The sequence below is a fragment of the Rhopilema esculentum genome, chromosome 9 (genome assembly GCF_057945365.1).
Source record: "Rhopilema esculentum isolate cy_ngs chromosome 9, ASM5794536v1, whole genome shotgun sequence".
NCBI classification, from domain to species: domain Eukaryota; kingdom Metazoa; phylum Cnidaria; class Scyphozoa; order Rhizostomeae; family Rhizostomatidae; genus Rhopilema; species Rhopilema esculentum.
The window spans coordinates 4,909,884-4,933,146 of NC_142823.1; the positions used below are offsets into that span (position 1 = coordinate 4,909,884).

The 23,263-nt window shown below is 35.7% G+C and overlaps 3 protein-coding genes across 7 annotated transcripts in view; 2 read left to right on the forward strand and 1 right to left on the reverse strand.

The window, feature by feature from the left end:
• LOC135688915 (uncharacterized) lies at positions 1 to 12,496 on the forward strand. Of its 3 annotated transcripts, none has more exons than XM_065205976.2 (14): positions 1 to 92; positions 1,348 to 1,412; positions 1,930 to 2,467; positions 3,129 to 3,521; positions 3,970 to 4,155; positions 4,997 to 5,147; positions 5,685 to 5,881; positions 6,490 to 6,728; positions 7,157 to 7,337; positions 7,879 to 8,046; positions 8,979 to 9,280; positions 9,979 to 10,077; positions 10,882 to 11,002; positions 12,307 to 12,496. In XM_065205976.2, the coding sequence occupies exons 1-14, from the start codon at positions 74 to 76 to the stop codon at positions 12,408 to 12,410; spliced, it is 2,763 nt and encodes a 920-aa protein (XP_065062048.1). In that variant the 5' UTR covers positions 1 to 73; the 3' UTR covers positions 12,411 to 12,496. The 3 variants fall into 3 exon arrangements, with proteins under 3 accessions (XP_065062048.1, XP_065062050.1, XP_065062049.1); XM_065205978.2 differs by lacking the exon at positions 1 to 92 and adding an exon at positions 128 to 368; XM_065205977.2 differs by lacking the exon at positions 1 to 92 and adding an exon at positions 134 to 258.
• Positions 9,166 to 21,906, reverse strand: LOC135688916 (tektin-2). Its single transcript, XM_065205979.2, has 5 exons — positions 21,490 to 21,906; positions 21,318 to 21,388; positions 20,477 to 20,843; positions 19,844 to 19,924; positions 9,166 to 19,584 (listed from the first exon to the last, which is right to left on the reverse strand). Exons 1-5 carry the CDS (start codon positions 21,904 to 21,906, stop codon positions 18,964 to 18,966), a joined length of 1,557 nt encoding a protein of 518 aa, XP_065062051.2. The 3' UTR covers positions 9,166 to 18,963.
• Positions 14,725 to 23,263, forward strand: part of LOC135688917 (coiled-coil domain-containing protein 25) — a 14,553-nt gene continuing 6,014 nt past the window's right edge. Inside the window, exons 1-7 of one of the 3 annotated variants that reach the window (XR_010516443.2) lie at positions 14,725 to 14,864; positions 15,686 to 15,771; positions 16,175 to 16,242; positions 16,518 to 16,643; positions 17,293 to 17,337; positions 17,704 to 22,157; positions 22,920 to 22,967. Coding sequence is in view for 1 of the 3 variants with exons in the window: in XM_065205980.2 (XP_065062052.2) it covers positions 22,133 to 22,157; positions 22,920 to 22,967 (73 nt within the window). In the remaining 2 variants the exon portion in view is untranslated. Of the gene's footprint in view, positions 14,865 to 15,685; positions 15,772 to 16,174; positions 16,243 to 16,517; positions 16,644 to 17,292; positions 17,338 to 17,703; positions 22,158 to 22,919; positions 22,968 to 23,263 lie in introns of those variants that run through there. The other 2 variants (XM_065205980.2, XM_065205981.2) reach the window with 2 other exon arrangements.

Sequence of the window (23,263 nt, forward strand, 5' to 3'; positions counted from 1 at the left end):
AGCGATCCACCGGCAGCGGATTTCGTCTTTCTCTCTGGTTAATGGCCGCTGGAAAGCAAGCTCCGAGGGCATCATGGCTCAGCTCCCACCAGGTTACATTTGAACAATATTTTGTTTTTGTTTTTATTAACATCTTCATTCATTAATAAATTGGATCACTGGATTTTGGCGAGTAATGGCTGATGCTCTTTCGAGATGTATCTCGTAGAGCAAGCGGTGTTGAAGTCGTTTTCTAACATAGCATGTCCTCCCTATCAAGTGAGATCTACTTGGGAAAAATTTAAAGCAAAACAATTTTTCTTCGAAAGGGAAGGGTTGTTAAGACGATTGACTGGTTTGCCCACACTGAATGCAGGATTAGATGTCACGTAGGCAGTCTTCTTGTTGATATAGCTAACAATTTTCGCAGATGATTTTTCGTTTTACGGAGGCCTTTCGTTTTACGGAAGGGGGTTAGTGTACCATTGATTAAACGACTTCTGATACGTGTACGAACAGCTTATGCGAGGCAGTGTTGTTAGCAATTCCATTATTTAGGCCCGAAATGGAAAATAAAGAATTATGGAAAATTTTTGGGACCACTGTTTTTGGCTAGCAATCAACAAATAAAAAATATTATTTAGTATTCTAGGATTTATATGTCTTATTCTGGACAGTTTTCGTTTCTCAAAGCTTTAAAGAAACATTTTGAAATAGACTAAGATTTTGACGACGAGTCCAGTTGTTTTCCCATCTTCTGGTTGAGGTTGCTTTTAAATTCAAGTCTCTTTGCTCGTAAAAAGCGAGTTTTAGAGACCAAACACTAAACAATAACGTTGAAATTAATAGTAAAGTGCAACTTGAAGAGAAAGTGAAAGAAGGGAACTTGTTTCACTTTAATCACGAACCGTGATTGAGTCAGCAAGAAAAGGCATTTGGCCAAAACAAATTTGATTTTTTTCACATAAACTCCTGCAATCATGAAGATTAAATGTCAGCTAGGAAAAATAAAAGAGGGTATGAAAAGATATATCTACCCAGAAAGATCACAACATTCTTCTTCGACAATAAACCAATATTAAATCTTCTAGAAAATCTTAAGGAAGCAAAAACGAAGATAATATCAAAGAGGTTTAATAGCTTGCTAGATGTTTATAGTTGGTATGTTTTGCATGTATAAAATTATTTGCAAGTTTTCATTTTTGACTAGCAATTATTCAGATTGGCTGCATTATTGTATCGTTTTTATAGATCGTGTTCGCTTCTATTTGTTTTGCATAATTAACAAACTATGCTTTTAAATTATGCTTTTCAAGTTATGTTGATCATTATCAACATTATGTTGAATTTCAAACCATTCTTTTGCAGATGAAACTCAGAATGTCAATGTTACAAATGAACTACAAGTTCACTGTGATGAGAAAACTTCCAAGGTATATTGAATAGCACTATTGCTGCTGTCATTGATTTTGATTTGCCTAAGATTCCCTTCTGCTGTCATAGATTCCCTTCTTTTACCCTTTAAAGTATCTATCCTCATGAACCTAGTGTTTTTTGAAATATAAAGAAACCATGAATTAATTTCTGTAAATAGAAAATTTACATTCTTTGTAAATTCAATTTATGTTATGTTCTAAAACCCCAAATCAATGGTGGGTTAAGAAGGCAGAAAATTATAGCCTAGAGTTATAAAGATAATTGTTGCATGTTGAAAATTTGAAGCAGTAGCTGTCAACATTGCACAGATGTATTTGGGTAAATAAACTCTCTAGGAAAATACATGCCAAGTTTATGTTTCATAGGTGTATAAAATTCATTGTTCCATATAATGAGACTTCTATTGTTTGTATTATAATTTCTATGGTTCTTTTTCTCTTGAATTCTGAAACTAAAGTAGATCTGCAAGTATTTGAAATTATTGGATGAAATGAAATATTTTTTTATTGCCAGGTTGATGAGGATCAGGGAAGTGTCACAGAGAGTCTTCCTGGAAATGTTATTATTCAAGACTTGCATTCACAGGAAAATGTTATCGCATCGTCAAACCAACCACTTTCTCTTCCACTGGTGTTGTCTTCAAATACCCATGAGCAAAGCAGTGAAGCAAAGTCACCAAGAATAACTATACCATTGTCAGCTCTATCGAGCCTAGCACAACCCAATCAACTTGCGCTTGGAAATGCCGTTATAGAGGTCCAACAATTGCAAGCCTTTTTAATGACACTACACCCTCAAATGAATAGTATATCCTCAGTTGATGTCAATCTACCTTTAGGAAATGTGCTAGACTCAAATAATTTAACAAACTTTCAAAGTGTCTGTAATGCAGATGATCTTAATTGCAATATCACTCAGGATGTTTCACACACAACAACTTGTACTGTTGGCAACACTCTTATTCCAGTCAATGAAACATTCTCTAATGAAACACTTGAATCGATTGAAAACCAAATGAAGTCAGCTGGACAAGGAGTATCTTTCTCAGGGAGTGAGTGTTTTTGCAAATATTATAATCTAGTTTTTCTCTTTATAGTTGTTGTTTCAACCGCCATCATTGGTCTGAATGATTTGGAACTTCCTTGTCTAGTTAGATTCATTTGAGTTAAGATGCGGGCATTAATTTTAAACCAATCTTAGACAACATATGATTTAGTCTGATTCTATGCTTCATTGGGTCTCCTTCAATGCAACTCTCCTTCAGTGCCCATAGTCCTTCTATTATTTCCTAAAGCAAATCCCTTGTACCCATCCCACCCCCACTTCAGTATGACTCCTCAATGCTCTTTTTATAGGAAAAAAATTAGTGGTTATATTATGAAGACTGAAAAATAAAGTATAAATATGTATGAATTTTCATTGAAATTTATTTTGATGGTACATCTGCAATTATCAAATGTAAGTAGCACTTTAAGTTTCTTTGGTGTGTAGAAACCTTGTCAAATGCTATTCAAGATGATTTGTCCCTAGTTTAACAAAGTGTGTAACAAATTCCAGAGGTGCCTTTTCATTGGTTAAAAACAAAAAAAATATATTTCATAGAACTGTTCAGAAAAACTCTGTTAGTGCTTTTTCTTTCAGAATCCTCTGTGATTGTTAATTTATCATGTTCATGTTTTTTTTAATTCTTATATTTCACCATTATTTTTTAGATGAGAGTAACAAAATTCAAGCGGAAATGATAGCAGTTGAAGTACTTTCACAAACAGTCTCTAATAATGCTAACAACCCAGATTTTCCAGACCATGACAGTTTACATAAAAGCACAAAACCTGATAGAACACAACAAGTTGAAACTTTATTACAAGACCAACTGCCAACAGGGACACAGATGTATTCACTGCAGATCAATGGACAGACCATACCATTTACTACAGTTCAGTTACCAATTTTACAGTCACCACAACAATCATCATCAGCAGCAAATACAACTCAAGTTTTGCACCTGACTGAAGGGCTCCCGAACATTTCAGCTCTTGAAGTTTCTGCTAATCAGCTACAACTGCAGTGTACTCCTGTAAAAAGTACAGTTTCATGTATTGATGGTAAGGACAGTTTATTTCTCACTCAGACCATTCACCAAATATATTATTTTGTTCATCATTTGTGGCTTGCAAGTGGGGGCATGGGGGCTTTAGTGCTCTCTAGGGGACCAACATAAAAGACTTGTTACTTTGTTGCAATTTCCAGAGAGATTTTATCTCTATCCTTCCTTCCAAACAAAAGTTTACCCCGAATGTGCCTCTATTTGCAATGTTTTGTCTTACCTAGCACATTGTTGGGTATACCATTTATCATTCACTCAAATGTTCAATGAACTAAAAAATTTGGGCCTCGCGGATGCTATTTAAGACTAGTATATTGCAATTTCTACTACTGGGATAAAATGGAAATGCTAAATGAATTTATAAATGTACAGTTCTGGCCTTCTTAACTTCCTTGCCCACGTATCAAACAAAACTGTTCCATAACTGGCTATCTATATTTTCGTAGATCTTCCTACCAACGGAAAAGATAAATACACTTGTGACCTCTGTGGCAAAGTGTACATGCGATCATGGTCTTATTACAGTCACATGCGGGAACATGCTGCTGGTGACAAAGTTCATAGTTGTGATGTCTGCAACAAACAATTCCAAAATCTTAGTAACTTAAAACAACATCGACTGACTCATACAGGTAGGATACAGTTATTTCAGTAGGTAAAGTTACAAGTGTCAAAAATTGAATCAAATTAAAGTCAAGAGCCCAAAACAACTTTTATGTAGTACTCTCCCTTCTACATTATCGCCATACGGTCAAAATATACAGGCAGCTTTCTTCAAAACAAAAGTCACTTGCAGCGGTTCTTCTAATCTTGCAATGTTCCTTCTCATGATGTTCTCACTTGATGGTTTTTTGAAACATCGATTGTTATTTTCGAAACTTCACTTCGAAAATATTACTGTGAAGGTTTTACCAGAGTCCAGAAATCGGCCCATCCTTCCGCTGCCCTATTAGCAAAATTTTTCTAAACTGACCTCAAAGGCAATGAGACTAGGTATGGTGTGGATCTGGATTAATAACTCACGTTACGGGGACCCCTATTCTACTCTTCTCTACTATAGCCAACGTGGACAAAGTTTTCTAAAAAGGGTGATGAGCATTTGTCAAATGACAGTAAAGCCTTTGGGTATTGCTCAGTGGCTGGGTTTGCGAGCTGCAGATCCAAAAATCTGTGGTTCCCGTCGCTGACTCTCAGGGTAAGGAGTTTCACCAACCTTTTGTAATTCTAGATGTACAAATAAAGAGGCGTGGTCACATCGAGTAGAAGGACCAGGACACTGCTCGATAAGCACAGCTTCTAAGTGTCCTAAAAACCACCTTCGGAAGCTGGACAGCAACAGTAAAATACACAAAGATAATTCTTCGAAGCTCCTTTCGAGCACCACGATGTTTTTACAAAAGCTTTACTTAGGATTTTAGCGAATGTTGAAAGCGGTTCCCAATGTCTCAATCTATTAATACTGTTTCGTTGCAGGAATAAAGCCATTCCAGTGTGATCTTTGCGAAAAATCGTTCAGCAATGCAAGTTCTTTGCGGATTCACTCTCTCTCGCATTCAGAAACAAAGCCTTACGTGTGTGACGTAGATGGCTGCGACAAGGGTTTCAGTAACCCAAGCTCACTCAGGTACAATGCTTTTCTTTTCTACTGATTCTATAAAACATTTCTGATCGCTAATGTGACGTCCTTTCTGTCTCCTTCAGAATCGACCCAGCCTCACTTACGTCATGAAAGTTTCCGGACAGCTCTACGACCGAATGCCCTTTCGAACAAAAACAAATTAAGGCTGGCTAACCTTTCAAAATGAACCAAGAATAATAAGATGCTGAAAAACTTCTGTGCTTTTTTCATCTGTTATAATCTATTGTTAAAAAACCTTTGCGCGTCAAGCCTTATGCAAATCAACCGAGAGTTCTAGTCTAAAAGGGCCAGTGAAACATTGTAACTTTACAAACTCGTTCTTGTGACGTGGATGTTTGGAGAAAAGAGAAAGATAACTTATTTGGTTTAGGTTTGGGGAAACGTTGGCATGGAGCAGTGTCGATTAAAAAACAAGCATTGACAACATTTAAGCAGCTGTTAAACGTTCTTGTGAAGCACAAATTTGCAAATGTTTGCGTGTTGCTACATGTTTTATTTATCAAACAATGTTGATATTTTCAGGGTTCATCAAAGAGTTCACCAAACCGAAAAGCCATACAAATGCACGTTCACTGGTTGTACCTTGGCATTCAAAACGTCGTCTGAACTTTCAAGACACTCCTTCAGGCATTCTGGGGCAAAACCTCATGCTTGTACTACATGCGGGAAATCGTTCGTTCGTTATGACGACCTCAAAAGACACTTTTTCATTCATACAGGTAAAGGGACTTCCTCTTCTTTAATGTAATGTGATTGTCTCAGATCTCAGAAGCATCAAGAGGGGGAGGGCTAGGGGGGAGGGCTAGGAGGGGCAAAAACTCCAGGGCTCGTGCTCCGACGGGACCCGTATAAAGCTTGAAGAATGTAAAGAATATTAAAGAAAACTTTTTATTTCAGTTGCGTATATGGATGGAATGAATTCCTCTAAGTTCATCACAGATAAAAATATGTCTACAAAAATATCATAAATAAAGATGTCCCACATAGAGATTGCACAATCATGTTAAGAAAGAATAACAAATTTAAGATTACCTGAAAAGGACGTTTCTCTGATTCTCCGACAGACTGAAAAGTGTTGTCACAGAAAGTTTTCACGGGGAGCTTAGGGGGCCAAATTTTGTGAATCACTCCTGAACCCAAGCTGGTGGCTCCCGACGGCCCTTGCGAATCTCACTTCCATAGCGCTGGGAATTTTTATTCGCTCCCATTTATGATAATGCCCCGTTATCTCATATTATATATCTTTCTATATTGAATTTTTTACAAATGTCCTAACTTTTTTTTCGCACACACATACTTTCCTTATATGAGAATTGTTCCATTGCAGGGGTAAAGCAGTTTAAATGCGACCAATGTGATTTCGCTTGCATACAGTCGTTCGATTTAGTAAAACATAAATACACTCACGGTGGTGAAAAACCATACAAGTGCGAGTATTGTGACAAGCAGTTCACAAGGCCCGCTCGTTTAAGGGAGCACCAACGACAACACACGGGAGAGAAGCCATACAAATGCGATCAGTGCTCGAAGGCATTCACGCAAAGAACGTCGTTAAAATCTCACATGGTGAGCATAACTTGCAGCTAATGTTTAGTACTTTTCTACTTTCAATGAATCGGGGATATTACTTTTTTCCCCAGCTACGGTCGCATAACCGTAAGCAGTGGCGGCGCCAAGGGGTGGTATGGAGGGGTAATTACCTCCCGACTTTTCTGAAAATATAGTCTATATATTTCTTCTAAAAATGGATTAAAAAGCGCTGGGTAGGGGTAGATCAAATTTCCCAAGAAAGGGGACAAATCACTGGAACGAGGCAAAATGGGCGTGGTCATACTGGCCACGCCCTTTACCCTCCCACTTTGTAATAGCTGGCGCCGCCACTGACCGTAAGCCTAAACACGACTCTGAAGCTTCGACTCTGAATCGCTGAACATCACTTCTTACTCCGCTTTGGTAATGGATTTAATTGAAAGAGGCTTTTTGTTGATTTTTAGCTTAGTCATTCTGGAAGCAAACCTTTCAAGTGCGAGCTATGCACCAAGTCATATACAACTGCCGCAGATTTGCGTTCACATATAAACAGTCATACGGGAAAACGACCTTACAGATGCAGAGTTTGTGAAAAGGAATTTATTTCTGCCAAGACGCTGAAAAGGCACGCTATTGTACATACAGGTATCTACTTTTGTGCTCTAATTTATGATATTCCTCCGTGCTTTGATCTGTAGTTGCAATTGTATATTCATCTAAATAATGAAGATTTTCTTAGCCTCTAGCATTTGGACTATTGTAGCGAGAGTTCTCAAAACGGCATGAAAATAATAAGCAAGCTACATCCTTAATGAAACTGAATGTTAGTTTATCACTTTGAATAATTGAAGACAATCGTCCTTTTCTACTCGGCAATGTTCAACCCAAAGCCTCAGATTAATATTTTACTTTATTAACTTAGTTCTCTTTTTGGGTCAAAAGAATTCAAATTTTTAATAATATATTTGTTTCAAATCATTATTTAATTGAATGTAAACAAATGTGCAAGATTATGACAACCCAAGACTGTATAACACACATAGGCCATGTACTGCATGAACAAACACAATTATGTGTTTGTTCATGCAGTACATGGCCTATGTGTAGTATACAGTCTTGGGCTGTCATAATCTTGCATAAGCAATTGTTATCGATCTGTGATCGATCATTTGGTTTGCTTTTTAAGGGGAAAAGCCCTTTCAGTGTGAGCAGTGCGATCGGCGGTTCGCTAGGGCGAGTGACTTGAAAGTTCATATGCCTGTTCATTCAGATGACAAACCGTTCAAATGCGACGAGTGCAAGAAAATGTTTACCAGACTTAGCACGCTTAAAGAACACACTCGAATACACACTGGTTGGTATCTTTAGTTTTATATTTCAAAGTCTAATAGAATCCTGCTTTACTTGCGTTACCGTATTCTCTCTTGTATTCCCGCTGCGGGTTCATTATCAAAGGAGCGGGATTATCAGAGAGGCGGGATTAAATTTTCACAGTATAGAGAGAAGGCGGGATTTTTTGAGAGGCGGGAATATAAGAGAGGGTCGGAATACAAGAGAGAATATAGTACTTTAATTTTCTACAGCTCTGGGTACAAATTTTTTACTCTATCAACCTTCCCAGCTCAAAGTAAACCAGCACTAGATAGATGATTCATGTGATTAATCCCAACAGCATGTTCGTAATGTTTAATCGCATGTTTTCTCGCTCGCTCTTGACAGCTCAGGAATTACAGTTCTTTTTTTCTGCTATAAAAGTTTTACTATATAAGAAGTAGAGATATGTCAACATTGAAATTGAATTGAGGAGTATGGGTTAGAAAATCTAGGCGATGTCTGTCCTGTATTGTCAGTTGTGCTTACGCTCAACCAAATCTATTGCCAATGTACAATCTGGGTGCAAAACTATACTTTTTCTGAAAAGGGATCGATTCTGAAAAGTGGCCTACATGCAAAATCAACAATAATACAAACAACAACACAATCTTTGAAATATCACATGTTTGTCAGAATTCTTCAATGTAAGAATTTTATTATATGTAAGGTTAGTCTCTTTTAGGTTCCTTTTATATTTCTTGTGTGTATTACATTTTTTAACTTTATAAGCTACTATAATTGCACTTTTCAGAATGAGTTAAAAATTATGAAGTATGATTTGTTATGTAAGGGTGTCTATGATAAAGCATGCATTGCGAATGGAGTTCCATTATAGACACCCATACATTGCTGATTTGCCTGTTCTCGTTATTCTTTGTCACATCCATTGAACTGTTTTCTCTCCACTTTTAGGCGAATTTCCATTTAAATGTGAATACTGTGATAAAATATTCAACCATCGCAGCCATCTTAATGTACATATCAGGACTCACACGGGTGAAAAACCATATCGATGCGATATTTGCAGCAAAGAATTCGCGAGGAAATCAAGTCTGCGTTATCATGCTAGGATTCATTTAGACGATTTTTCGCGCGTAAAAAGCAGCCTCGTTGACGTGGAACTGGAAGATTACAGTTCAACTGGCTCCTTTGACAGTCGTACGGCAGATATTGATATAATCAGTGCTGACGAAGAGCTTGGCCCAATTGAAGAGGTATGTGACCATAAAATAGAAAGGATACTGACAGTGATAGAATCCCTATCGATGTATCAATGCCTTAAGTCATAACTTTAAATAACCTACAACCTAACTCACAACCTAAATGAGTCACAGGCTAAATGAACCTTTATATCAATTATAAAGCTCATTAGAAATCTTTTTTTGCTGATTATTAGAAAAATTAGAAATCATTAGTGTTTCGGCAGTGATATACCAACTGATTCCAATTTTTATTCCCCCCCCCCCCCCAGTCCAGTTCAGTTCCCCCTGTAACTGCCTTTATGAAGAGCCATTACTTAATATAACTTAGTGGGGTCACTATCGTGTTATATCTGCCTCCTTTTTTGTATCTTTCAGATTTGAAAAAAATCTCTGACCCCTCAATTTGTATTTTTATTTTTCCCATTCTTGGTCAAGGGGTAGCCTGTGCTCCAGACACTTCAAGTTAGGGGTCTGGAAACACAGGCTAGGCCAAGGGTCATCTAAACGATATACGACAACTCACTGTCCGATTATCATACTTATTTCTCCCTTGTAAGTTTATCGTACTTTTGTCCTAAGTTTATCGTACTTTCGTCCTAAGTTTATCGTACTTTCGTCCTAAGTTTATCGTACTTTCGTCCTAAGTTTATCGTACTTTCATGCATTTGAGACTTTTGTGATAATAATGGTATCCGTTTCTTCTTAAACAGACCGTCATGAACACCAATACTCGCAAGCGAAAAAGAGAACCGGGGGAGAACGATGAAGATAAATATTTTCAAGGGAAAAAGATGGCTTTTGAACGAGAGGTAAGGATGATCTTGAAATTAGACCAGACGTTCTGGTCCCCTTAAGAAAAACTAATTCACTTTTGAAGCAAGATATCATTGTAAAGAAACCACAAAGTCACCTCTGTAACGAGACCTCTTGTAAAAACCATAAACATTTGTTTATAAATTGCCAAACTTTCTTTCACATCAATATTTTTTTTTCCATCTTTGTGCGAATTTCCATTTTGTTTACTATAGAAATAAGAAGCTCTGAAACAAATTTAAGTACACCCTAATATACTAAAATACTGATCATCAAAAGTACTTCGCATACCGAAAAGCCAATTCCTAGAGGGTAGAAAAGCCTCGTAGCTCTGATCCTCGAAACCTTCAAATCTGGACCCAGAGGCCCAATAACAACATTTTTATAGTATTTAAATAGTTTCTCATATTTCCGTAAAGAGATATTTCATTCGAACTTATCTTTTATTGAATGAGTTTTATCGTTATTCTTAAGAGGTTTTTTCTGGGGCAACTGTACAATAGCAATTTAGCACTGTGCGTGAAGAAAGTCAAAATGAAATGAGAACACTGCTCGAAAAAGTGGAGCATGTCGCATCATGCTAAAACACGTTTTGTCAGACGTATAATCTTGAAATAGTTTGTTAGTAACGCGCAATGTCTCTTTTCATATGATGAATGTCAACTAAATAACCACTTCCCTGCAAAATATTATACCCCCTTCACCACCCAATGATAGTTTCTCCTTTCACCAAAATATCTCCTTTTCTGTAAAATGGAAATTTGACTTTTGTATATATCATTTGAAATCTGCCTTCGCAGGGACATGAAAGTCAGGTCGTGAGGACACTTGTTCAGTTGCAAAACCTTGATGAAAATAGTATAAAAATTTCAGAAAGCTCTACAGAAAGTCAAGAATTCACAAGTAATTCGGCAGTTGGCAGTGAGTATATCTTAATTCCATCTCTTCAGTTGAAGCTAGTGTTATCAATTTATTATCGCTATTCAGTATTTGTTAACGATTAAAGATGTTACAGTATTTCACAAAGAATGCTGCTTTGAAAGAATTTCACCTTTCTCAACTTATGCCTGCCATAAGTCTTGGTAGACTAACGTCAGTTTTCATAGGCAAATTCAGCAATTCCCCTGCCCCCTTTGAACAATGTTGGTTTATTACAAAACGATGTAGGAGATAAGGAAGTGCAATTTTTCCTATGACTTGTATAATATTTTTCTAAATTATGAACATTGTTTTGGGGGAAGGGAATGCGGAAATAATTGAAAAATATAAAAACACAAGGCATATTGCTGGGTGTCCCAAGTACTTTTGGCAGTGACTGTTGCTTTGTTGCTTCTTTCTCTGCACTGCCTGCACTACTTTGACACTATTGTTTAAGTAAATATTTGAACAGCTAACAAAATTTATCCCCAAATATGGTTTGAATATATCCAAAAGAGGAAAATACCTATCAGGATCCTTTTTATTTTGACCAATCAGTTTAGTCTCTCCTAACCACTTATGTAATTGAAGAAATCTGGTAAGGAACAAGTCTTCATGTTTGAGAAAGGGCTTGAACGAAAATTACTGAACTTTAAAACATAGAAATGCCTCTTTTCACATTATGTTAGTCCATTTAAGAAGTTCTATCAATGTTTAGTGGTGTGTCATTATGGATGATTTTTTGCCCACGTAAACACTTATGAGGTACATATGTACAATTAACCTTAATGATATGATAAGGTGTAAATATATACTGTTGATTGATAAATGTGTAAATACTTACAAAATACACTTGCAAAACGATAACACATTGACTCAATTTGTAACCATTTTGAATACCAAACCTGCAAAAAACCATCAAATATCTCTTATTGCGCAAAATCAGCCAAATATGCTACAGATTGCCAAAGATTTGGCCACGCGAGCTCGTGGACAGGGCCGCTTAGAGTGAGCTCTGGCCCTGGGGCAACCAATGAATATAGATTCCAGGATATAAAAATTATATAGATTCCATTATTACCGGCCCTTTAAAATTGGACTGGGCCCCGAGGCACTTGTTTCGGCTACCCCCATCTATTGGCGGTCCTGCGTGGACTATTCCCATTAAATCACGGTATTTTAGTCTTGGTTCTAACGTCTATAAACCAGGCCAAAACAAACACGCAGTCAGCTAGCAAATTAATTACGTTTAGTACTTATAAAGTGAAGGATTTTTGTGATTGAAATTATTTGCTTCGTTTGCTTAGGTTGTGTGTCGCTGCCGATCCTGCAAGCAACTAGTCAAGCACTCATGATCGACACCGACGGCTCATATCATACCCCTGCGGAGACGAACTGTGTTGAAGGATAGCCATTGTATTTTTGTTTGAATTTGTAAAATATAAATTTGTGTTGTATAGTTTATTATTTCCGTAATATATCGATAACGATATGAGATATCAGAATTTTTGAGTAAACTTTTCTTGATTTCAGTTTCAATGCTCACTGCTTGTCTTACTAGAACTACTCAGCAACTGTAGCATCTTATGGTCACAATTCAAAGCACTTTGTCCCGACAGACAACCGTTCTGAGTCAACAATAAGTATCCGATTAGCTTACGTTGCTGATTGGATACGTAACAATAGGTCTATTGTGTAGTCCAACCAATGGAAAATTTTAATGGCCAGCGAAATGCATCGAGACATAGTGCCTTAAACTAGGAATTTTATCAGATTTTACCTGAGCCCTATTTCCATAGCTGTGCACTTTTGTCAGTAATAATGTTACTAAAAATGCATCAAATCAGAGTGACGTCAAGCGCTACAAACAGGTTATTTTTGGATAGGCCTCAAAGTTGAATACTTTCCGGTGCCTTATAAGGGAGCGTATTCATAGCATTACTACTTTCTCTATAATCATTAAAAACGCGTATCTTCCTCTCACGTTGCTTTCGATCTACAGCTGGATATAGATTTTCAGCTTACTTTTTGTCATCATCCGACGTTTATACTCTGAAGAGTGTCGGATAAAAAGTACTTAAGTATGCTATGTTTCCGCTATTTCGTGCAATCTTCAAACAAAACGGTACCAAAAACTTAATTAATCAATAAAAAGGAGGATCCTTATAAACGGAGTGATGTGATGTAGAGCAAATGAATGACAGCACAAAGACAGTGTCTACAGCTGCTTCAAATGGCGAAGTATGAAAGCTGAAGGCAAACCAATTACATAGTTTCAGCCCTTCAACAACTCCTATGTTCTCTTTTTCTAATGATATTAAGTTTATCTATGTCTTAACGTGCACTTTAGTCATTAAAAGACCTAGCTGCGAGATTTTGAACTCTGAAAGGAAAACTCTGGTAGCAGATTGTATAAGGTGTTGGCAATATGGAGGTCGTACCTAGAAGTCGTTGACGGTAAAAAAGAGGTGTTAGCAGATAATTGTTGCCAGATTTTTTGGAATTGTCTACGGGTTGGATAATTAATGGGATATATTATTGCAAATTCTTCAAGTAAAAAGTTCTTAGGTTTCAGGTTTCCCTGTCAGATGAAAGCCATAAGCTTTTGTAGGCTAGCTTAAAGTACAGAGTAGTGATCACCGAAGATGTAGTGTATCTTTTTAGAATTACGAGAACTGATGTTTTCAGTTGAAATGAAGGAACACACTGATCACGATCCCAAAGATGTTCTCTTTAGAACTGCTTATGGGCTAGCAAGGATTCCAACTTCATTCATAACACAACGTCTACATTTTCATTTCATATTTATTTCCAATACTCAATATACATATGCTTTATCTACATAGTTCATATGTTCAATACTATGTTATAAACACTATTATACTTTAAACATAACATAACTATCACACTTTTATTCGTCAGTTTATGACAAGCTTTTTCATCCAATTTCAGAAAACTTTTTAGCAATTTTGACTGGAGACAGCATCGATGCATTAATCTGCATTGAATAATATTCATAATCAAAACTTCACGCGAAGGTTGGTTGATTCGCTGTCAAGATGCGCACTTAATCCTACTATTGAAGCAAATAGATTGTTACTTTGTAAGCACTTCTTTCGCCCAAAGAACGATATACATCTTTTTGTTTTGGGCGGGGGGGGGGGCAGCCATGAAAAATAATTGTAACAGCCATATTTTATAATATACAAGTATTTTACTTATAGCACTAAAGGTTTTCTTGGGGGAGGGCAAGGCCCCCGGTTTCTCGGTCCTTGATTGCTCCAATGTGTTGCTGTATAAAAATTCAAGATGAATCATAACTTTCTTGAAGTTTCAATCCAGGATTAAGTGCCCTTTTGAGTTTGAACTTTTCTGTAACATGGTGATTTGTGGCTATGATAAGTTTTCTTTTTACAGTCGTGTACCAAGTCATGAACCTTTCCAATGTCCTTGCCCCTTTGACACCTATATTAAAACATTTCAAAAGAATTTTTCCTTGCTTTGTTTCGTTTTCGTTGTTTCGTTGTCACTATGAGAACCGAAATCGAGACTACTTATCTGAAACGAGTCCAGCAGACAATATTTACAGTTGGATATCGACGTAGAATTCTTGTTCGGTAGACTTCCAACATGTTATTTACAATGCTATGAAATGTTATTTGTCCTACTGACATAAAGGTAAATCAAGGAGCAGGTAGTCACACTAACTGAAATATGTTGGTGGTAAAACAGGCATTCGTAAACTCGAACTTGTAGTGCATCGTGAGGAGAAGACGTTATGATGGTAGAGCGTCGGAACCGAGGACAGTCAATGGATACTGATTCCAATTCTGAAATGTCGTGCTGTGCTAGAGAATCTACAAAGGTTATTTTTATCATTGACTTTTGATAATCCTACACAAACTAGGGATATTAAATCTGGCCTTATTGGCTGCTGGGTTTGATACCAAATTCCCCAAAAAAGTAATGAAGACTGAATTTATAACTCTTCAGCCAGTTTAGGTCTTGATAGTTCTCTGGATATATACGTGTGTGTGTGTGTGTGTATAATTATCTTAAATGTGAATTACAAACTTGTTTTCAATTTGGTTCCCAAATAGAGTATAGTTATTTAGATAGGTAAAATCATAAAAAAATAATCCCAAAAATATATTATAAAAATAATTATCTAGTTTGTTTCTATCTTCTTGTATAGTATTTGACTTTCCTGTCTTAATTTGTATTTTGAATTTTTTGTTTAGTTATTCTCACTAAATGGTATGTGATGAATTTAAAATGAATTGAACTGAAAAATATATAAACAAAACTAATAGGATCAGAAAATAGTCAAAGAAGTGATAGTGAATACCAAAAAATAATCAGAAAGCTACAATGAGAATTAATATATGCATCAAGCCCTTTAGAAAGCATTAACAGCATCAAGCATTGGTTTATCATAAGAACAACATCACTTTATTAACAGCAGCTGTTGCTCCTACAGAATAGAGCTACATTTTCACGATTCGATTTTATTTTAAAAATTTATACTTTTAGTAAAATTATGGCTTACGTTGGAAATTTCCCCATTAGAATTTTTCTCATAGGTGGTTTTAGAGTGAGGAAGAAATGCTTGTGGTCTTTGATAAAAACTTATATCTCTTCTATGCAGTAATATGTACATTCTAAATTTCACATTTACCTTTCTAGGAGGTTTTGAAGAACTTGACAATCATGGTTCCTGCATTCTACATGGTTCTCTACTCTCTGTCATCAATCATTCATGCAATTTATGGGTATAGCAATTTGGTTTTAACTCTGTTACTGATACAGACACTTTTACAATTGATCATGTTTTGCTGACTAGGAAACCTGTAGCTGTTTTTTTTTCGATGGAGTAAGTCCTATGCCATAACAAGCTGCAATAGTCCCACAAAAACTACTTTTATTGTATATTGTCTGCTCAGTAAATAAGACATAAAATGAGTGTACTTGCATAATACTTCATAACACCAATATAATATATATAGAGCTAATTAATTCACTCAGCACAAAGACCTAATGAGATAAGCTTACTGAAAAAGGGTGAGACTAAGTGATTGCTGTGTAAGCTGATTTTATTTTGTTGTGAATGTATTATTTGGCTTGATTTTAGGTCAGCTTTTCCTACTTTCTAATATGATTATATGCATATTACAGATTGTCATTTCACATAAGAGCACCATTTCATACAAAAGAGTGTTGCTTGAAAGGGAGTGCTTACCAAAGTAAGTAGATATTTTGAGTTCAGGATTTTGTGTGACTGTCAAATTATTTTTGTCACTGTGACTACCAGTATCACTCTGCAGTTTAATAAATAAAAAGTCATAGAGTTTTGTAGAAAGTTGAATACTCTAAAACCATAAAGAAGACAAAAGAAAAGGTGTACATGTACTTTATTAACAGTCTAATGACTTGTGATTTTGTTCTTTCATTTTCTACTATTATGTAATTTGAATTATTTATATTTTGATTATCAAAAAATACATTTTTTTCTTTCCAGCTACTGGGATCTCACTGATTGCAACATATTTTGTAGCAGCAATTTTATTTTTACTTGTTACCACCAAGTGTCTTTGGGATCACATTGCTACTGTCACAATATTTCACATATTGGTGACATCAGCAGGTAATTAACTATTTCTTTTCTAGTTTGCTTAGAAACAGAAAAATTTACCTATTATATAAACAATGTGTGATAGAAAGGCACAGCTAACTAGCTTTCATTACAGAATAAATCAAATACCAGAACGTTGTCTTTGTTACAAAGAGACTTCTCTCATCCACCCTTGTGACAAAACTCTGTAACTGAAAAATGAGGGAAGGGATAAATGTTTCACAGGGCAGGATAAGAAAAGCCTCTTTCTTGCACAGACTAAGTTGATAAATCGATTTTGACTGTAATGCCGAATAGGCTAGGGCCTGTTTTTGTTGCAATTGTGAAATAGTACTCTATTTAACTTAATCCTTTCACCAAGATTTATCAGTTTTGCTTTTGATCATTCTGTTTGTTGTTTTTGTGATATCAAATTACAGGGAAAAAAGTTAGTCAACAAATAGCAAGGAAAACTTAAGAGACTCAACAAGTCAAGTATTATTGTTGGTGGGTTTTGGGAGTGCATTTTATTTTGGAGAGCAATGACATCAGCATTTTTTGCTCAGTTGAACGACCTAATGGCAGGATTAAATTGAATGCATTTATATAGGACAAAGTTGAGAGTTCTTCGAAATGTTTCGAAGCAGGGATTTTTTATGCTGTATTGTTTTGCTTTTTGTAGTTATGGTTGAATTTCCAACAAACTGGGAATGGTGGGTAGCATTAGGTAAGAGATGTTTCATTTTCAAGACCTTTGGCTGTATTTATACAGACAGAGAATTTTGACTTTAATAAATTCATGAAATATTTGCATCATGATATTAAAAATCATCAGAGTGGTCTTGGTTGGCTATTGAGATTGTTGAAATTGTTGTTGGTCCTGCCTAGTGCTAGAAGTTGAGAAGCAGTTCACAGGCCCTTACTCTTGGTGTTTACGTGCCTATAGCTCGAGGAGAAACTAAGTGTGACACTCTCTACCAATCACTCAATGTTATTATAAAATTTGATTTTCGATATAGATTTTTTTGTCAGTAGATGTATTTTGTAGTTCTATTTGTTGGTTACTGTTTATGACAGCTTCCGTTACTTCTAGCAATTGGAATCTTTGTGGGTGTCTTTTTTGGAGAATCTTTTGCGTTTTGCATCAGAAGAAGAAAAGTTAGACAACTAGAACCAATCAGAACTAACAATGTAAGAAGTTGATATGGTGTTTGCAAAACTTTACCTTTGATTATTTGTATTTAGATGTAAAACTCTTCTATGGCAATCAACTGTTTTACCATGTTCTGGCCATTAAATTCTCAATGAATGACACATCAGGCAAACATATATTTGATAAGCAGAATTGAAAGACAGCATCATATTGGCTAAACAGAATTGAAAGACAGCATTGCAAATGACTTTCAGATTTACTTTACCTGGTGCTTGAAAAAATGTTTTGTCAAAATAGAGAAAAAGCAACTCACCCTTTTATTGTTGAGGAGACAAGCAAGATATAGTGTTATGATGAGTGAGGCAACACTTTGTCCTGGAGTAAAGGAGGATGTACATGGAAAAAAGCTATAGGGATGTTATTTGGCTCTAAGAAGGAGGGTTGCCTCACATATTTGAAGGTCTTCTTTGCTCACCTTCTAAACAATTTGAAGAAATTACTTTGTAAATGTGGCTTTTTTAAAAGTCACTTCCCATTAAATATCTCTAAAGGTTGTTTTGAAAAATATTTCATAATTAATTGAAGAATTCTTTAGTAAATGCTTTGTAGATAAGTAAATATAAAACTAAATTTTGTTGTACCGCTACTGCATTGCTTTCTAAGATTGTAAAATTGAAACCTAAAGATGTATAATAGCATGTACATATTTAGAGCACATTTAGATTTTAGATGTATTGTATTTATAGATAGCTTATTTATTGTAATGTTTTGACAACCATTCTTTTTCATTCTTAAATCCTCAAACTGCAAGTTTCTCCATAGTGTAATTATGTTGCGGACAATGAAAAATTAAGAAAATACTTTCAGAGTGAGAAGTGCTGTAGTTCTTCATTATGAAGGTGCAACATTTCCAACTAGCATTACTATATCACAAAATGGCTCAAGGATCAATCAAATTTGTGCATATCTAGTCCTTTTTTGTGATTTAAAAAACTAAGATACCCTCGCAATAAAACTGTATTTTTAAATTCTAGCAGTATAGACTCTGAAAAATGCATAAAAGATTAAAGTTTGACAATTTTATCATTGACTGAATTTTTAATATCCTGAATTTTTAATATTTACATACCACACAGTCTGTAACTTGCTTACAAAAATTTAAAACAAGGTAATGTAGTATTCTTAAAAAATAGTTGTTGTCTAGTCAATGAGAAGCTCTTTCTGTCTTCTTACAGTTTGCTGGCCAGACCTCCCAAGTGTTCTTGCCAGGTCACCAGAACGCAAATTATTACTTCCAATCTCATATGAAGCATTATATGTTGTCTCAAGCAAATCTCCACCACTGAGCTTGCTTCCAGGTTTTGGAGAAATGATCTTTGTTCTGCCAATGTCAGAGTAATTGTATGTTTCTTGCAACTTAGGGCTGGCCACTGCATTACGAAATTCAACTGTGTCTTTATCAATAACTTCACCTAATGGTGATGCTCTATCTGCTCCGGGGCTTAACCTTGAAAGGTCTTGGGTGACCTCTTCAACACTTCGATCTGGTATGAAGTCAGGGTCTGTTAAGTTCTTTCTTATATCCATACATCTGTTATCCAGTGCTAATGATTTAGTTTTAATAGCGAGATCTTCCTCAATCCTTGCCAGATCTCTCTCAAGACTCTCCAGGGCACTTTCTGCTGTCTGGAGTTTTTCAACCAATGCCTTGATAGACCCATCAATTTCTGCCACTTCATAGCAAAGCTGATACTGTGGGATATCCCTACAAAGTTCAACATTTGGTCGTCGAGTTCGGTTTTCAAGTCTTGTTTGTGCTACCTTCAATGAAAAAAACACGTTTGTCAACAAAACAAATTAAACAAGTTTGGTTTACAAAGCACAGGGCTCTTTGTTCATGCACAAGAAATTTCTGATACTGCATTTTCATTCTGAAATAAAAAGTTTGATTCATCAAGAGAAACAGTTTGCAGAAACTTGAACGCAAGTGACTAGGTTACACCTTGGATCAGAATAAGTTTCAATGCTTACATAAACATCATATGTGTTCAATGAAATGATTAGATTAAACTAAACTTACCTTCATGGGTGCCATCTTTGCTTCTATTGATTCCCTGAGTCCCCTGATATCATCAAGCAAAACAGCTATTTCTTCTTTGGTCTAAATTTAAGTAGATAAAAATGAACAGTTTTAATTGATAATATTGAAGCAAACATTTGAACAAGTAACACAAATCTTGTTTGGAATTGAAGTAGTATTATATTTCTTGTGTTCCCTGGCATATAGAACATAAGTTGTTGACAATTTCCCAGTTGACTATTTGGTATTTTGAATCAAGCAACTCTGTTAAGAACTCATTATTATCTATTATGACCACCGCTATATACCTATCGCTAATCATGCTGTTTACTATTCTGTTATATTATGCCTATTGCGTAGCTCTGGTCTTGTGATCCTTTCGCTTGAACAGCGATATATCTACTTTTAGAATTTGTAATGTTCTTGATTGCTTCTTCATGTTATGTTCAGATACAAGTTGTGTTTGCTTTACACAGTTATCTTAATAAACTCTTGCTCAGCTATCTCATTTCCTAAGGTACAAAGCAAAACACAGGTTTAGCCAGATACCAATACTATTATCAAGGTGCATTAAGACACCAATTGATTCTAGAGCAAATAACAATATTAGAAATGGCCTATTGATATACTCACGTTTCTTTGCTGCCATTCAAGTTCATTTTTGGCTTGCTTTGTTTCATGCATTCTTTTTCTATAGCTGTATTCAGTGGCCCTTCTCTGGGCTTCCAAATCATTCTTTGTTTTCTCCAGGGTTGCAAATATAGCTTCTCTCAGTCTCTCTGCTGCTTTCATTTCTGCCTCAGCCCTGAGTTTGTTGTACTGTGAATGGGCATCCCACGTCTCAGGAGTGACAACACCCTTCATGATGCGTGTTGGGTTCACTTGAAAATCAATATCTGCTGAGCCATTGTGCAGCCCTGCACAATGATTATCAATCTCAAGTGCAACATGTTTATCAGTGACATCACAGTGCATCTGATGGTATGCTTCTTCAAGCAAGCTGGAAACAAAGTAAGGATTAATAAACCATTATAATTCAAGTGGGTACAACCTTTATTTACAGAAAAGACATGATACATTTTAAGTTACATTAGCAATGGTGTGTGGAAAGTATATAACTATTTTGCTGAAAATTATGTGAATTTGGCAGTCTGATATGGTTTTAATAGTGCAATTATTGCTAGAATTACGAATTCAATGCTTTGTTGTAGAGAAAAAACACAAAAGCAATAATTTGAAGCTTCAACCCCAACTAAGGCTTTCTAAGGCAACAAGAATAGATTACTTTCTATGGGATCAAACAGTTCAATCTCCTATTTTCAAATGTGGTCATTATAAACCATAATTGGTCAAACAGCCACTGGTGAATTTGATCAAATTTGCAGGTCTTTTAGATATCTGAAATAAACTTCTTCAGGGAAAAGCAACAACCCAAATTGTTATATTGAAACAAAATGTGTGAACTCAGTCTCACCATAACTGTTCAAAAGCTTCTGTTATCTTTTGCTGAAGCAAAGCTTTTATGCCTTCAATCACTTCCACTTCCTAAAATTTAGAAAAAATCAAATAAGAATTGTAATTCATCTGAACTAGACACTGTGAATAATATAGATAGATATTGTACTAATAGACTTTTATGTAAATACCTTGTGGAGCTGTTCTTCGACCTCATCTCTCACTAAATCGATTCCATCTCTGTTTTCTCGTAGCATCAAACATTCAATTGCCACATTCAGTGGCAGTTTCTTAGCATCAAGAGCTCTTTCAGTTTTCTCTTTCTCAGCTTGAAGTGCAGTAATCTCCCTTTGTGTATCATCAAGACATCGCTCTAAAGCTTCTCTCCACTCGTTTATATCGTCGATCCTCTTTTCAAGCTTTGTGTTACTGTCATGTTGGGTCCATCTTGTGTGGTTATCAGTTTCATTGCGAAGCCTTCTTGCCTCTTGTCTCACGTCATGCGAAGCATTCCTAAGTCGCTCTGCATTTGTTCTCAAAATCTTGTTTGAAGTGTGCCAGTCTGACACAGCATATCTAGGTGGGACCTTCTTCGATGCCAAAGCCATGTTATTCCCGTTCCTTCTTCTTCCAAATGTTGGTGAAAGTGTTTTCGGGTGAGTGTTTTACGTTCTTTTGTTATGTATCCATGACAATTCCATAGTGACAAGCACGAGTAAACCTCTGCTTAATGGGGAGGCTGTAAATATTGTAACGAGGCAAAACGGACATGGAGATGATTCTTGCTTATTTGAAACGTTAGAAAACAGAAATACAATCCACCAGCAAATCAAAATGGTTTTTTACTTCACGTGTAATGGTAAGGTTATAATTGTTCGTGTTTTTAGATAATTCTTCTTTATACTTCGGTAGCTGCCAGGGCCTCCGCACCGAGCAATAAATAAAACCTCCAACAAAATTTGTACAGTAGCAAATTACTATGTTTTTCTCAAATGTTCATAGGTAAATTAGTCGCATTTACATCAAATTAATATCAAAAGTCAGGAACAGTTCAGAGCAATATCTTTAATTCGGTTGTGCCATTGAATTAGTTTTGTTGGTTTAATAATAGCATGAGAGCTAATCAGTATAAAAGGCAAATAACCAAAACAAAAAACACAAAATATCAAAAAGAAAAGGAAACAATTCTTTGGGCCATGTTTTTTATTTTTAGTTTCTTATATACCGCATAAAGCTTTAAGAAAGAAGCAGGGACAACGTAATGGTGAAGCATTTGGGGGGGGGGGTGCAAACCTTGGAAGCAAATTTTTCTAAGCACAAGGAGTTTTTGCCATGTAGGGTTGCTTTATTGGAGACTTTTTGGCAAATTCTATTAGCTAGCGGAGGCTATGGATCAAAGCTGCCATTTATCTCACTGTTTATATTTTTTTTCATTAAAAATGATTTTAATCTTTTTTATAGCATATGGTTTGCTTATCAATTGAAAATAGTTCTATTAATAAATGCCTTAGGATCCATGAGATTTTAGAGAAACCATGAGAAATTTAAAATGTTTAGAAAATTGTTATATGACTACATTGTTTATGTTGATATTTTTGAAGTTTTGATTTGTATTCTTTAGTTACAAGTCAACCAATAACAATTTATGTGGGAAGAGACAAATATGAAAGTATGTGAAAAATTTTTGACTTTGATTTCTTCTCAAACAGTCATAACTTTATCAAACATCCCAATAAACAGTCATAACTTTTTACAAGGTTTCTGAATTTGTTTTTTCATAGCAGCAGTAAAGGCCAAAATGGATTGAATTGATCAAAGGTGCACTTCCAAGTTACAATGCTTACCAAAAGTCTTGGTACACTAAGCTAAAATTTTGCATAAGTTCAGTACCCCTCTCCTCCTTGAAACAATGTTGAATAACAATGGTTTCAAATTTTGAAATTCAACCATAGGTAACTTTATCAG